At 62.7% G+C, this 13,929-nt stretch overlaps 1 protein-coding gene across 2 annotated transcripts; it reads right to left on the bottom strand.

Annotated features, from left to right (window-relative positions):
• Window positions 1–1,534: 1,534 nt before the first annotated feature.
• MEX3D (mex-3 RNA binding family member D) lies at window positions 1,535–13,117 on the bottom strand. 2 transcript variants are annotated; one of them, XM_064396374.1, is made up of 2 exons: window positions 12,582–13,117; window positions 1,535–2,919 (listed from the first exon to the last, which is right to left on the bottom strand). In XM_064396374.1, exons 1-2 carry the CDS (start codon window positions 13,030–13,032, stop codon window positions 1,667–1,669), a joined length of 1,704 nt encoding a protein of 567 aa, XP_064252444.1. In that variant the 5' UTR covers window positions 13,033–13,117; the 3' UTR covers window positions 1,535–1,666. The 2 variants fall into 2 exon arrangements, with proteins under 2 accessions (XP_064252444.1, XP_064252445.1); XM_064396375.1 differs by lacking the exon at window positions 12,582–13,117 and adding an exon at window positions 10,148–11,382.
• Window positions 13,118–13,929: the final 812 nt, after the last annotated feature.

Raw genomic sequence — 13,929 nt, 5'->3', positions numbered from 1 at the left:
CCACCCTGCCAGGGAACAATTCCTGCCCAATCTCCCATCCAGCCCTGCCCTCTGCCACTGGCAGCCATTCCCTGGCTCCTGTCCCTGCAGGCCTTGTCCCCAGTCCCTCTGCAGCTCTCCTGGAGCCCCTTCAGGCCCTGCCAGGGGCTCTGAGCTCTGCCTGGAGCCTTCTCTTGTCCAGGGGAGCAGCCCCAGCTCTGCCAGCCTGGCTCAGAGCAGAGGGGCTCCAGCCCTGGCAGCATCTCCGTGGCCTCCTCTGGCCTGGCTGCAGCAGCTCCACGTCCTCCTGCTGCTGTTCCAGGGCTGGGGCAGCTCTGCAGGTGGGGTCTGAGCTGAGCACAGGGGCACAGGGGCAGAATCCCCCCTGCCCTGCTGCCCACGCTGGGCACGGATGGATTTTGGGACTGGGAGCAGGAACATCTGTGGGACGGGGGAAGGCCAGAGCCAGAGCAGGATCACCCGGCCTGGACAGGGACAAAGCCACCTGCAGGAGGTGGCAATGTCCCCACTGCTCCTGCTCCTGCCCCAAGCTGGCACCTTTCTCCCTGGGCCCACGGAAATGGGAACAGGCACCAAGAGGCTCCAGGCAGGGAGACACTGGCTAGCACAAGGATTCGTATATAGTAAAAAGTCTTTATTAAGAAGGCTTTGAAGTCAAAAAATAAAACTCTTGATACAATTTTCATAACCGTCAAGTCAGCTCAGCAAATATATAATCAGTACTTTAGCCATGTAAGGTTAAAGGTCCGTTATTTTCTTTTTAAAATAAAATATATTTTAGTTTTTAAAATTTATTCAATAAAGTACATATTTTCCTATAAATTCCCTACATATACATAAAGAGGTAAAAATAAAAAAATAAAACAGAAACAAAGAAATTAAAAAAAAAGAAAAACAAACCCAACCAAAGGAAAAAAAAAAAAAAAAAAAAAAAAAAAACAAAAAAAACCAAACCCCAAAATAAAATGGAGATAGAAATCTGTCTGGTTTTCGTGACATGGTGTGTTAATTGTGCCCCCTCCATTCCATGACCTCCTGACCTCACATCACACATTTCTGGGCAGTTTTCACATTGGCAAAATACAAGATAGACCTGCGTTACAAAAAAAAAAAATATATATATATATTTATAGAACCACTGAGAATCATCCAAAAAAAAAAAAAGCCTACATACAAAAAGAACCACAAAAAATTATTATAATAATAATAGAATGATTTTAAAAAAATAAAAGACAACCCTTGTGTGTCCTAAAATAAAAAGTGCAACCGGACCTTTTCTTTCTGGTTATTTCAGTTTGCAAACGGAATACTGGTATTTGGGAAGGACTGGTGGAGAACAGCCGGGCTCCCTCCCCAGCCCCACAGCCAGGTGAAGAGTTAAAGCTATTCTGTAAACATCGGAGTTTCCTCCTCGCGGAATTCACGCCCCTCTTTCCTCATCCTCATCCTCTTTTTCTTCGGCCCCTTCTCCCCCACCCTCCCGACCCCCGTGCTCGGCCTCCCCCCGCCCTCCGCGCCTCTCTGCCGCCGCCGCCGCCTCTCCCCCCTCCCGCCCCTGCGCCCGTCGCATCTGGTATTAAATAAAAAGCTCGATTTCAACAGTAGAAAGTCCTTAAAACGCCGCGGTGTTGGGGTGGAGGGCGAGGCCGCCGGGCGAGCCCCCGCGCTAGGAGAAGATGTGGATGGCTTGGGTGGCGGGCACGTGGCACGCGGGGCACTGCGGCTGCGCCCGGCCGCAGATGCGCAGGGCGCACTCCATGCAGAACAGGTTGTGGCCGCAGGGCACCAGCGCGGCCATCACCTCGCTCTCCAGGCACACCATGCACTCCCGGGAGCTCTTGCGGTGCCCGTCCGAGCTGCTGGAGTCGGTGGGCGAGCCCGAGGCGGCCGAGATGCTGCCGGGCAGCGAGGAGGAGGAGGAGTAGCCGGTGCTGTTGGAGAAGGAGGAGAGCGAGCCCTGGGCGGGCAGCCAGGCCAGGGCGCCGGCGGGGTCGCTGGGGATGCGCCGCGCCGAGGGGTGCTCCAGCGCCGCCGCCCCGCTCTCGGGCAGCGTGGGCGAGTGGCGCGGCGTGGCCGGGCCGCTGTTGCGTCTCTGCGAGCTGTTGATGGAGGAGCAGCTGCTGAAGGCCTGCAGGGGGTTGCCCGAGCGCTCGAAGGGTGACCAGATGGTGGTGGTGGGCGTGGTGAGGTCGAGGGCCAGGAAGTCGAAGCCGAAGTCGCACTCGTCGGAGCCCAGCGGGGCCGGGGGCTCGCTGAAGGTGCTGTAGGGGCTGGTGGGGCTGGCGGCCGCCACGCGCCCGCTGTAGAAGGACTCGGTGGAGCCGCTGCCCAGGGAGCTGAGGCTGTCGTTGCGCAGCGCGGCCGAGGGGCGCTGGGCAGGGTGCGGGGCCTTGGCCCACGGGGCGGCCGCGCCGCCCTGCAGGTCGAGGCAGACGTCGGTGCCGTTGGAGTGGAAGTCGTTGTCGGCGTTGACGTCGATGAAGGAGCCTGTCCTCATGGTGATGTGCGCCTCGATCTCCTCGCGCGCCCGGTCCACGTTCTCGGGCATGCCCGTCACCTCGAACACGGGCTCCTTGTCCCGGCTGGGCGTCACGATGTACGTGTGCGTCTGCTGCTGGATGCGCTTGATGGTGGCGCCCTTGGGTCCCACCACCAGCCCCACCACGCGGTAGGGGACCCTCACCTGGATGGTGGTCTGGCCCGGCAGGTTGGGGGGCCCCTGCAAGGCCCCCGTCAGCCCGTTGACCTTGTTGCGCGTGGCCCGGATCATGGAGAAGTGCTCGGCGGCCGAGAGGATCTCCCGCTTGGCCATCTCCACGTCCTCCTTCCTGCCCGTGACGATGAACACGGGCTCCTCGCCCCTGACCGGAGTCTTGATGTACGTGTTGGTCTTGGCACGCAGGGCTTTGATTTTGCAGCCTGCAGGGCAAGGAGAAGGGGGAAAAAATGTCACATCAATGCTGGGGCCTCACAGTGACCCTCTGCTCACCCAGGGGGGGGACACAGGAACCCGCAGGAACCAGCAGGTCCCTTTGGCTCTGCACCTGCAGCATGGAGAGAGGGGTCCCTCCCGCCTCCGAGGCAGATGGGGGCTCATGGCTCAGTGCCGGGGGGCTGCCCTGGCTTCTCCCAGCTCCTGGCACTGTTCTGACCCTCCGGGGTTGGGGATCAGCAGGATGCAGCCCTGCTCCAGAGGGCTGGACAGGCGTGGGCAGAGGTGCCAGGGCAGGCAGTCATGGGGCACCACCAGGGCCACTGAGCAGGTGAGAAGCTGGATTCACTCCACAGGTGTTTAAGGAGGTACAAAGAGAAAAAAGATGCCAAGATGGAAAGGAAGAGAAAGGCTGTTTGGATCCTGCAGGTCCACTAACACCTCTGAGCCAGCTGCTAAACCTGAGGAACAGCCCTGGATGCACTCCTGGAGGGACAGGGGAGTTGGACCTTCCCCAGGTGGGGGACACAGCCACCCCCTCCCCTCCCTGTCCCACGGGAGGGCTCCCCCGTGCCTGGGCTGGGGCAGGGGCGCTCCCAGGGCTCCTGCTCTGCCTGTTCTGGAAAGTTCTGCTTCCCCTGCAGGAGGAACGTGATTCAGCAGGCAGAGCTGCCCACGGCTGCCTGTGGGATTGCGAGATGGGGCTGCAGCTTTGCCTTGGCCCCATGCAGCCCTGGGCACAACCCTGGGCACGGCCCTGCCCCGGCCCAGCTGGGCTCTGGCCATGGCTCCTGGCAGCATTGTCCAGCCAAAGGCTCCTGCTCTCCTCTGGGGCTGCAAAAGGCTCCAGCTCTCCTCCAGGGCCCCTTTGCTCTGCCCCAGTGAGGAGCAGTCTGTGGCTGCCAGCCCAGCCCCACTCCCTGCACCCCCAGCCCTAATTGCATCCACTCTTAATTAAGTCCCCGCGAACCAGGCACAGCGTGACTGAGCTCAGTGACCACTGGCACAGAGCAGTGAGGGACCCCCTCTGTCCCCCCACACCCCTGAGCCGTGCAGGGCACCCAGCAGGAAGCTGGGAGCCAGCAGGGATGGAGGGTGCTCCCTGGAGCCCTGGGCTGTCCCTGGGCTCTGCAGATCCCTGTGGATAAACAGCTCGGCTCCTCCGGGCACAGCCAAGCAGCTGCGAGTGCCTGGCTGGCTCAGGGCACTCCTTCCCCTCCTCCTCTTCCCAGACGCTCCCTGAGGAAGGGCAGGGCTGCTCTTCCAGCTGTGAGGCTGGAGAAGGAAAGGCCTAGAAGGCTGAAGGGCCTCAGCACATGAAAGATGCAGAGCTGCTGGACAGAGTCCAGAGATGCTGCCAGGGCTGGAGCCCCTCTGCTCTGAGCCAGGCTGGCAGAGCTGGGGCTGCTCCCCTGGACAAGAGAAGGCTCCAGGCAGAGCTCAGAGCCCCTGGCAGGGCCTGAAGGGGCTCCAGGAGAGCTGCAGAGGGACTGGGGACAAGGCCTGCAGGGACAGGAGCCAGGGAATGGCTGCCAGTGGCAGAGGGCAGGGCTGGAGGGGAGATTGGGCAGGAATTGTTGCCTGGCAGGGGGTGAGAATTGGGTTTCTGTAGCCAGGTCTTGGTAGCAGCGAGGTTACAGGGGTGGCTTGTGAGGAGCTGCCAGAAGCTTCCCCTGTCTCCACAGAACCAATTCCAGGTGGTTCCAGGATGGACCTGGCACTGGCCAAGGCCCAGCCCAGCAAAGATGGTAGGGACATCTTGGGATCATGGGTTTAAGAAGGAACAAAGGTCTTGAGCAGCTGTAACTGGGTCTAGAGCAGAGCAGGGTTAGAGAAGCAGCTCTGCTGTCACCGGGGCAGGGCAGGAGGAGGGGCAAGAGCTGAGATCCCCTGCGGCCTCTGGGGAGAACCATGGTGAAGGCCATGGAAGTCCACAGGGGTGTGGATGCACCTGCAGCCCCAGGAGGAGCCCACAGGGAGCAGGGGCATGCCCAAAGAATGCTGTGAGCCTGAGGGAAGCCTGAGCTGCAGCAGGGTCCTGGCAGGGACCTGTGGACAGAGGAGCCCACACGGTGCAGGTTTGCTGGAAGCACTTGTGACCCCAAGGGGACCCAGGCTGGGACATGTGTGCAGACCTGTGTCCCTGGGAGGGACCCCACCCTGGGGCAGGGGAAGGGCTCCAGCTCCTCTCCCTGAGCAGCAGCAGGAGCAACATGGGATGCAGTGACTGTGATCCCCATTCCCATCTCCCTGCACTGCTGGAATGCAGAAGGAGAGCCCAGGAAGGAGGGAGAGATAAGGGGAAGGTATTTTAAAGATTTATTTTACTTCTCATGGCCCTGCTCTGATTTTGTTAATAATAAATTCAATTAGTACCCCCAAGCTCCAGTCTGCTTGCCCTTGTCCACATTGGGTGAGGGATCTCTCCCTGCCCTTATCTCACCCCATGAACCCTCTGCTGTAATTCCTCTCCCCTGTCAACTTGTGGAGGGCAGTGATGGAGCAGCTTTGGTGGGTGCCTGGAACCAGCCAGAATCAACCCACTAAAGTGAAACAGGGTGCCCAGAGCAGCTGTGGCAGTGCCCCAGGGCCAGGCTGGACAGGGCTGGGAGCAGCCTGGGACAGTGGGAGGTGTCCCTGCCATGGCAGGGGTGGCACTGGGTGGGCTTTAACATCCCCTCCAACCCAAACCATTCTGGGATTCTGTGACTCAGCCAGGGCTGGAATGGCACAAAAGTTGAGTCAGGTCTGTCCCAAGCAGGAAAATCAATGCAGGCTCTCCAGCAGAGCAGAGGGGGAACAGGAGCTGTGCTGCTCCTGCAGCCCCAGCAGTGCTGCAATCCCAGGGCACCAAGCTTGAGGATGACAAGAAGTAAAAAACTGTCACACTGGGTGGTGTCACAGCCAGGCTCCTCGGCACCACCAAGCCCTGGCAGGTGGATTTATGGCTGGGGCACACCAGCAATGGCCCAGGGACCGGGGCAGGGCAGAACCATCCAAGGTGACATTTACTGAAGCCATTGCCGTGTGCCAGCTCCTACAGGGCTGTGCTGGGAGAGGCACCTGCAACTCCCACGTTCCCCTCCCAGACTGATCCTGGTACCTGCTGCAGGATCTGCCCCTGCTGCACTGCTGGGCACAGCAGGACCAGCCCAGGGCAGGGGGGAGGCTCTGCTGTGCTTCCCACAGGCACCAGCCTCATGCCCATGGTCCCAAATTCATCCTTTGCACATCACAGAACCATGAATATCTCAGCTTGGAAGGGACCCTCAGGGATCATTGGTCCAACCCCTGTCCCTGCACAGCCACCCCAACAACCCCACCTTGAGCACCCCTGAGAGCTCCTGGAGCTCTGGCAGCCTTGGGACCATTCCCTGGCCAGCCTGGGCAGTGCCCAGCTCTTCCCCTGAGCTCCACCCCAACCCTCACCAAGGGGCAGTTTCAGGATGCCAAGCCAGTGGCAGCTCCAGGAGCTGCACACAGGACATGGGGACATGTCCCACAGGGACATGGCCCAGAGAGGCTCTCCCTCACCCACTCCAGCACACCAGCAGCACCAGTGGGACCCAAATGATGCCACGGCAGCACCAAAGGGGGAAGAGTTCGTCTGGCTGCTCCCGTGAGCTCTTCACAGGGACAAAGCCAGAAACCTTGGATAAAAATCAAAGGGTGCCTGGCTTGGCCAGTTCCACCCTCCTCAAACCAGCAGCACAGCAAAAATGCCCCCAGCCCATGGCTGCTGGATGCTGCCAGGGCCAGGGATGGCACCAAACACAGCTGGGGTGGGAGCTGCTTTCCCAGGGGAGGGGCAGGTCTGGGAGGGTGGGGGTGTGGGGTCACCCCTGGCTGTCCCAGAGGCACAGCAGGCAATGCTGGGAAGGGAGGCACTGCCTGGGGCCGTGTGCTGGCACCAGCAGGAGCTGTGCCTGAGCAATCCCCAGCAGCAGCACACACATGGACCAATCTGCCCTGTCCTGTCCCAGGCCCAAACTCCTCCTGGCTGCAGGGACTCCCCAAAGTCCCAAACTTGGAGCAGGCAGGATGGGCAGGAAGAGCAGGACGAGCTTCAGGGCAGCGTTCCACACTGGCACAGAGAGCCATGGCTCTGGGACACTGGGGACAGGTGACACGAGCTGCCAGCAGGACACCCCTGTCCTGCAGCACACCTGAACCCCCTGAGGGTGCTCAGGAGGGGGGGTGGCACCTCATGGCTGAGCCCCCCAGAGCCACATGGACTTGAACTGCAAACTGGGGTTAAACCAGCAACTGCAGCTGGGGAATCATGGAATGGGTTGGATTGGAAAGGACCTTGGAGCTGATCTTGTTCCACCCCTGCCATGGCAGGGACACCTCCCACTGTCCCAGGCTGCTCCAAAACCATCCAGCCTGGCCTTGGGCACTGCCAGGGATCCAGGGGCAGCCACAGCTGCTCTGGGCACCCAAGCCAGGGCCTGCCCACCCTCACAGGGAACAATTCCCAATTCCCAATCTCCCATCCAGCCCTGCCCCCTGGCACTGGCAGCCATTCCCTGGCTCCTGTCCCTGCAGGCCTTGTCCCCAGTCCCTCTGCAGCTCTCCTGGAGCCCCTTCAGGCCCTGCCAGGGGCTCTGAGCTCTGCCTGGAGCCTTCTCTTGTCCAGGGGAGCAGCCCCAGCTCTGCCAGCCTGGCTCAGAGCAGAGGGGCTCCAGCCCTGGCAGCATCTCCGTGGCCTCCTCTGGCCTGGCTGCAGCAGCTCCACGTCCTTCTTGTGCTTGCAATGATCTGGACCAGCACAAGACATTTCAGATGAGCCCCTGCAAACCTCCACCCCAGCACGCTGTGGCTCCATCCTGGATGGCCACATCCCTGTGAAGCTGCTGCAGGACCAGGGTGGTGCCCGAGGGGGCTGTGGAGAGGACCTGGAGCAGCCTGGAGGTGCCAGTGAGCTCCCAGCCCAGGCAGTGCCAGCCTCAGCCCAGCAGCAGCAGGTGGCACCCACACATTCCCCTGGCCAAGGGCTGCTGTGCAGCACCAATGGCAGCACAGCAGAACAAAGTGCCAGACTTTGCTGCAAGCCTCCACCAAAGGCTCTAAAGATCCAAATAAAACCAGCCCAAAAGCAGAGGACAGAGGGGACAGACCTGGGGATGCTCCAGCCCCAGCAGCCCTTTGTGAACACCAGAGCCTGGGTGAGGGAGGCTCAGCTGCTGTCACAGCTCTGGTGGAGCTCTGACTCCCCGTGGGCACAAAATCATCCTGACACCAATGGCCACACTCAGCTGCCAGCAAACCCCAGCATCCCAGAGGGGTCACAGCCCCCTGTGCCACCACACCCAGCTGTGCCTGCAGGGACAGCCCCGATGGGGGTGAGCAGGACACTCCTCCCAAACTCTGTCAAAGCTCCATGGCCTCCTCCTTCACCCTCTCCCCATGCCACGTGGCTCACACTGCACTCCACTCTGCAGAGCTGCCCTGGCTGAGCCCACCCCACCTGCCCTTGGGCTGGGACATGGGACATTTCTGCCAGGGAACAGAATCCAGGGAGCTCTCCCTGGGATAATGTGGTGATGGAGCAGGAAAGGCAGCTGCTCTCACTGGGCATCACCACAGCAAACTTCGCTGTGAGAAGCCCCTGACAGATCAGGGCTGAGACCACTGCAAGAGCCCATGAGAACCAGTAAACACTGGGAGAGAGGGCTGGGAAGGGCCTCTCCATCCCCCATGCTCCAGTGATGGATCCCACACTGCTCATCCACGCCCTGATCCCAGCACGGCCAGGGCAGCCTCTGCTCCCACATCAGGTGCCCCCTGCCCACGAGGACAGAGCCAGCTCATGCCCTTGCCCAGGCCACATCTCAGCTTGACCAAGGAGGGCTGTGCTGGCAGTGCCCAGCTCTGAGCTGGTAAAACCCAAAAAAGGTCAGCAGAACTTTTCTGGAGGAGCCTCTGATGGCACCAGGCAGGAGGATGGTGTCTGTCACAGACTCAGGAACCCTCTGGTGCTTCACCCATGGCTCTTCCTCTTCTCCAGCTCTGCAGCATCTCCTGGCCTCTGATCCAGAGTTCTGGAGCTCCTGGTCCCCTTGGTCCCCAGTGAATGGCACAGGACAGGGCCAGGTGTGGAGGAGAAATTGCTGCACCTCCATCACAGCTCCTCTCCCCTTGCTGAGGGCTCCTTCCCAACTCTGCACACAGAAGGAGCTCATCCCTGCAGCCCTGCTGCAGGAAGCCAGCACATCACACCTTGCCTTCTTCTCCAGACACTGAAGAGGGGCAGGGAGGCTGGGCTCCTCTCCTGGGGACACAGTGTGCAGCCAGTGCCAGCTCTCAGATGTACAGGCAGATCCTTCAGCAGCCACATCCATCTGTGTGACCAAGCTCAGGAGTCCCCAGCTCTGCTGCGACCCAGCTGGGAGGAGGCAGCCAGGAAGATGTGCCAGGTGCCTCCAGGGACATGGCACCTGGCAGGAGACAACAGACAGCAGCAAGCCAGGGCTCCAAAACGAGAGGATTCCGTGCACCCCTGTGAGCCACGGCGAGGTTACAGGTGCCAGGCTGGCCCAGAGGGGCCCATGGTCACCCTGTGCATCCTCCCAGCACTGCAATGCCAGCCACGCTCAGCTGGGAGGAGAGGTGCCATGGGCCATCCTTCCCTGGATTTACCCTTCGAGCATCCCAGCATCTTCTCTAAACAGCAACTTTCCTTCTGTAGAGCTGTGACAGTCCCCAGGTGTCACAGATGGGGAGAGGAGCTGTGGCTCCATCCCATGGGAGGCACCTGGTGCGGGAGGGAAAAGCAGACACTGCTGGGAATGCCCCTCCAAAGCTGGCACAGCAGGAATCCACAGCAGCACAGAGCCCAGGTGCCAGTCAGGGCAGCTCTAACACCTGCACCATGCTCCTGGTGACTCCTATAATCCCCAAGGCTCTCTCTGCTGGATGGAAGAGGAGCCCACGCTGCTCCAGTGGGTGCCACAGCACTTTTTGGAGATGGTCCCTCCCACAGCAGAAGCTATGAACAGGCTGGCAGAGAAGGCACAGCCAGGGAATCCCACCCCAGCCATGTGGGCAGGGGGGACAGGAGCCCCAGATCCCAGCTGGAGGAGCAGCCCCAGATCCCAGCAGGCAGGTGCTGCTCTGTGGTGGCACCGATGCCAATCTGGCCATGGGCTCATGACAAACACTCCTCCAGCTCAGGAAGAAAACACCAATTTGATTTAGAGAACAAAGATTTACCTGACAGGCTGCTGCTGCTCCTTTGTGAAAGGGTTAAATTAGGGCATCTGAAGGAGAGAAACTGAAGAAAAGAAGTAGGAGAAGTTGTATCCAAGTGCCTGTGTCCCATCTCAGCCTGCACAGGACAGGACATCTGTGTCCTCCCTGGTCCCCACCTGCCACAGCAGCCAGGTCTGGGCAAAGCAGCACGGGTCCCAAAGTGCCCCAAGGTGTGTGAGGAGAGATCCTGAATCTTGCCCTGACTCCAGCCCCTGCCAGGGCACTTGAGATGCACATCTTCATCCCTTCCCATGTTCCAGGAGTGGTGGCACCACAAATTTCTGCTCCCTGGGTCAGGACCAGGCTGGGCAGTGAGGCAAGGACAAGAGTGACAGGGACATGATCTGGGTGACCCAATCCAGCCCTGCAGTGTCACCAGCAGGGCCCTTTTTGTCACCACGATGATGATGATGGTCCAGTCAAATACCCCAAGGCTCAGCCCTACAGCCAGACCTCACTGCCACAGGGCTCCCAAATCTGAGGAGACCCGCAGGGGGCCCTGGGAACCAGCAGGTCTGGAGGGAGAGCAGCACAGGCTGAGCGGGAAGGGCTCTGCTCGGTGTGAGCCCGAGGAATAGGCTCGGTATTGCCCAGGCTACACCTGATCATCCTTGCTGTGATCCAGCTGCCAGAGGCACGGAGAGCAGCTGGAGCACAAAGACACTGCTGCCAGCCCCGTGCTGCCCACTGCCCATCCCACAGCGTGACCGAGGGTGCCGAGTGCCCCTCCTCAGCAAAAACCAAAGGCCACCAGGCTGCATCCCGGCAGGCAAGAGCAGGAGAGGGGCAGGAAACACAAAGGGAAACCCCTGGAGAGGGCTGCTCCTGCCCATGGGCTGGGGCTGCAGCAGGAGCTTCAGCTCACAGCTGGCCCCAGATCACCTCCAGGCCCACAGGGCGCTCCTCCAGCACTGCTCCTCAAGTCAACAGAATAATTTCTTCGGCAGTATTTTTTGCCATAAGTTTCACAAGTCCACGAAGCTTAGCGAGCACCCAAACTCCACCAAGGTGTTTGGCAGATAGCTGGCTGTACCCCAAATTCTTCGGGGTGCTGGAGGGGTGAGCTGTACCCCAAATTCTTCGGGGTGCTGTTAGACCGGGGTGTCACAGCACCGAAACAGCCAGGGCAAGGGAGGCACCGAGCGGCAGCTCCCGGGCCAAACGCAGCCGTTCCCCGGCAGAAGCAGCGGCTCCCGGCACAGCCCGGCCCCGGCACAGCTCCTGTCACCCGCCGCACCCGCGGCTCGGCCACCAAATCCAGGTCTCATCCAGCCCGGGAGGAGGAGGAGGAGGAGGAAGAGGAGGAGGATCGCGGGAGCAGGGCGCGGTGCCACGCTCCGCTGCCGGCCCTGCCCCGCCGCCCCCCGGCCCGGCGGGGCCGCGCAGCCCCGGGACCCCCGGCCGGGCGCTGGGAGCGCACAGGGGGCACGGAAAGTTGGGAGGCCGGGAAGCGGGGCCGGCTGGGAGGCAGCGCAGGCCAATGGGAAGCGCAGAGCATGATGTCACCGCGCTCATCACAGCATGGCTCTGGCTAACAAAGAGAACAATGAGGCTGCCCAGCTCCCCGCTTCCCCCCGGGAAAAGGAGCCCCCCGAGCCCCGGCCCGCAGCCCCCCGGGCACGGAGGGCCGGGAGCCGCCGGGCCAGGGCAGGGCTGGGGTGCCAGACCCCGCAAGGGCAGAACAGCCCCGAGGTCACGCTCCCTGCCAGGGGATTCCTGCCGGGATCCCTGCGGGCAGCAGCTCCCTTCCTTTTCCTTCTTTCCCCTAAAATCCTCCGCCCTGGGTCTTTTCTTTTTGATTTTTCAAGGCGAAAGTTTGGTTTATTTGGTCCGTCCTGGAGACAAAGCCCACTCCAGGCACACCCACCCGGCGGGGGCTGGGGCGTCCCTTTGTGACAGGTGGGTGCGAGGGGCTCCAGGGCCGCCTGCGGAGCTCCGGCCACCACCGACGAGCGGGTCAGTGACCATTTATATCGCATTTATCAGCAGGATTTACAAACGAGCTCTGAGATGAGGGGCACCGTTTGCACGCCGGGTCTGAGACACGGAGCTGGAGGGGAGGGGGCAGAGGCACAACTACAATGAAAGCAAAGCTCTCGCCTCGCTCCGTGTCCTGGCAGCTCCCACGGGCTCGCGCGGCTCCCGGGAACTTTCCGCGGGCAGCCGGCGCTATCCCACCGGGCGGACGGAGTTTAATTGCCATTTCCAGGCAGTTCGCCGGCAGCGGCAGGAGCGCAGCTCCCGGGACCCGCGGCCGACTTTCGGGGCCGCGGATCTGTCGCCGTTAAGTTTCCGCCTCCGCACGGAGACAAAGCCCCGAGCGTGCCCCAAATCGCGGCGGCAGGGAGGGAGGGAGGGGGTGCCCGTGTCCCGCCGCGTCCCCACGCCGCGTTACCTTGCCGGCCCACGATCTCGGCGACGTGCTCGGAGCTGGGCACGGGCACGCACTCGGTCATGTTCACGCTCTTCTTCCTGCTGGCCGGCGGCTCGGGCAGCAGCGCGGGCGGCCCCAGCGGCGGGGCCAGGCTGCCGAAGGCGCCCGCGGCCGGGGCGGGGGCCGGCACCGGGGAGCCGCCGCCGCCGCGCTCCCGCTCCCTTAGGCCGCCCGGCCCCGCGCCGCCCGCCGGCTCCTCCGCGCCCTCCAGCCCCAGCAGCGAGAGCTGGTCCAGCGCGAACCTCAGCGCGGCGGCTTCGCCCTGCGCCGGCGGCCCCTCCCGCTCCCGGCCGGGCTCGGGCTCCGGCGGCGGCTCCTGCCCGGCGGGCGGCGGCGGGCTGAGCAGGGTGAGGCAGCGCGGCGGGCCGCGGGCCGGCTGCCCGGGCTCGGGCTGGTACATGGAGCCGGGCATGGCGCGGAGCGGAGCGCAGCGGGCCGGGGCCGGGGCGGTGCCGCTGCCCGGGGCCGCCGCCGCCGCCTCCCTGCGCCCCCCGCCCCGCCCGGCGATGGGCCGGGCCGCGCCCGCCGCGCGCATGCGCGCCGCGGCCCGGCCCAGCGGGCCCGCCCCGCCCCGCCGGAGCCACGCCCACCGGGCCACGCCCTTCTGCGCCCCGCCCTCCCCGCGGAGCCGCGGCCCGGAGAGGGGTCCGGGAATTGGGGGGGGGTCCGGGAATTGGGGGGGTTTCTGAGCAGCCCGGAGGGGTCCGAGCATTTGGGGGGGTCCAAGCGTGGAGGGAAGGGAGCCCTGAGCAGCGCAGGGGTTGGGGAGCGGTCCGAGCATCGCTGGGGCGTTCTGAGCATCCCCGGGGAGCTGCGAACGTCCCGGGAAGGGTCTGAGCATGCCCGCAGGGGTCTCCTAAAACTGCAGGGGGGACTGAGCATCCCGGAGACACGCCAGCATCGCAGATGGTGCCGGGCATCCCGGGAGCGGCCGGGCAGCCGAAGGGGACCGGGGGGCGGGTGTCGATCATCCCGAGGGCCTCGAGCATTCCCTGCCCCGCCCGCAGCTCAGACGCGGCTGCTCCCATCGCCGCCGAGAGCCTGAAAAGCGCCGCCGAAACCGAGGGAGGCGGGAGGCACCGGGCGCGGAGGGGACAGCCCGGCAGTGCCAGCGCTGCCGCCGTCCCTCGGCACAGACAGGAGCCAGCAGGGCCCCGGGTACCGCCCGGTGCCGCCGGGACCGGAGCGGCGGCCGCTCCTCCCGGTACCGGGGACAGGGCTGGGGCACAGCCCCGCTGCACTGCTGCTTCTCGCCGAGTCACTAAACTTAGGAAAACATCACATCTGTCTTTTCCCCTGGCTCTTCAGC

This window comes from Passer domesticus, chromosome 21 (assembly GCF_036417665.1).
Source record: "Passer domesticus isolate bPasDom1 chromosome 21, bPasDom1.hap1, whole genome shotgun sequence".
NCBI lineage: Eukaryota > Metazoa > Chordata > Aves > Passeriformes > Passeridae > Passer > Passer domesticus.
This window is presented reverse-complemented; position numbering and strand designations above follow the sequence as displayed.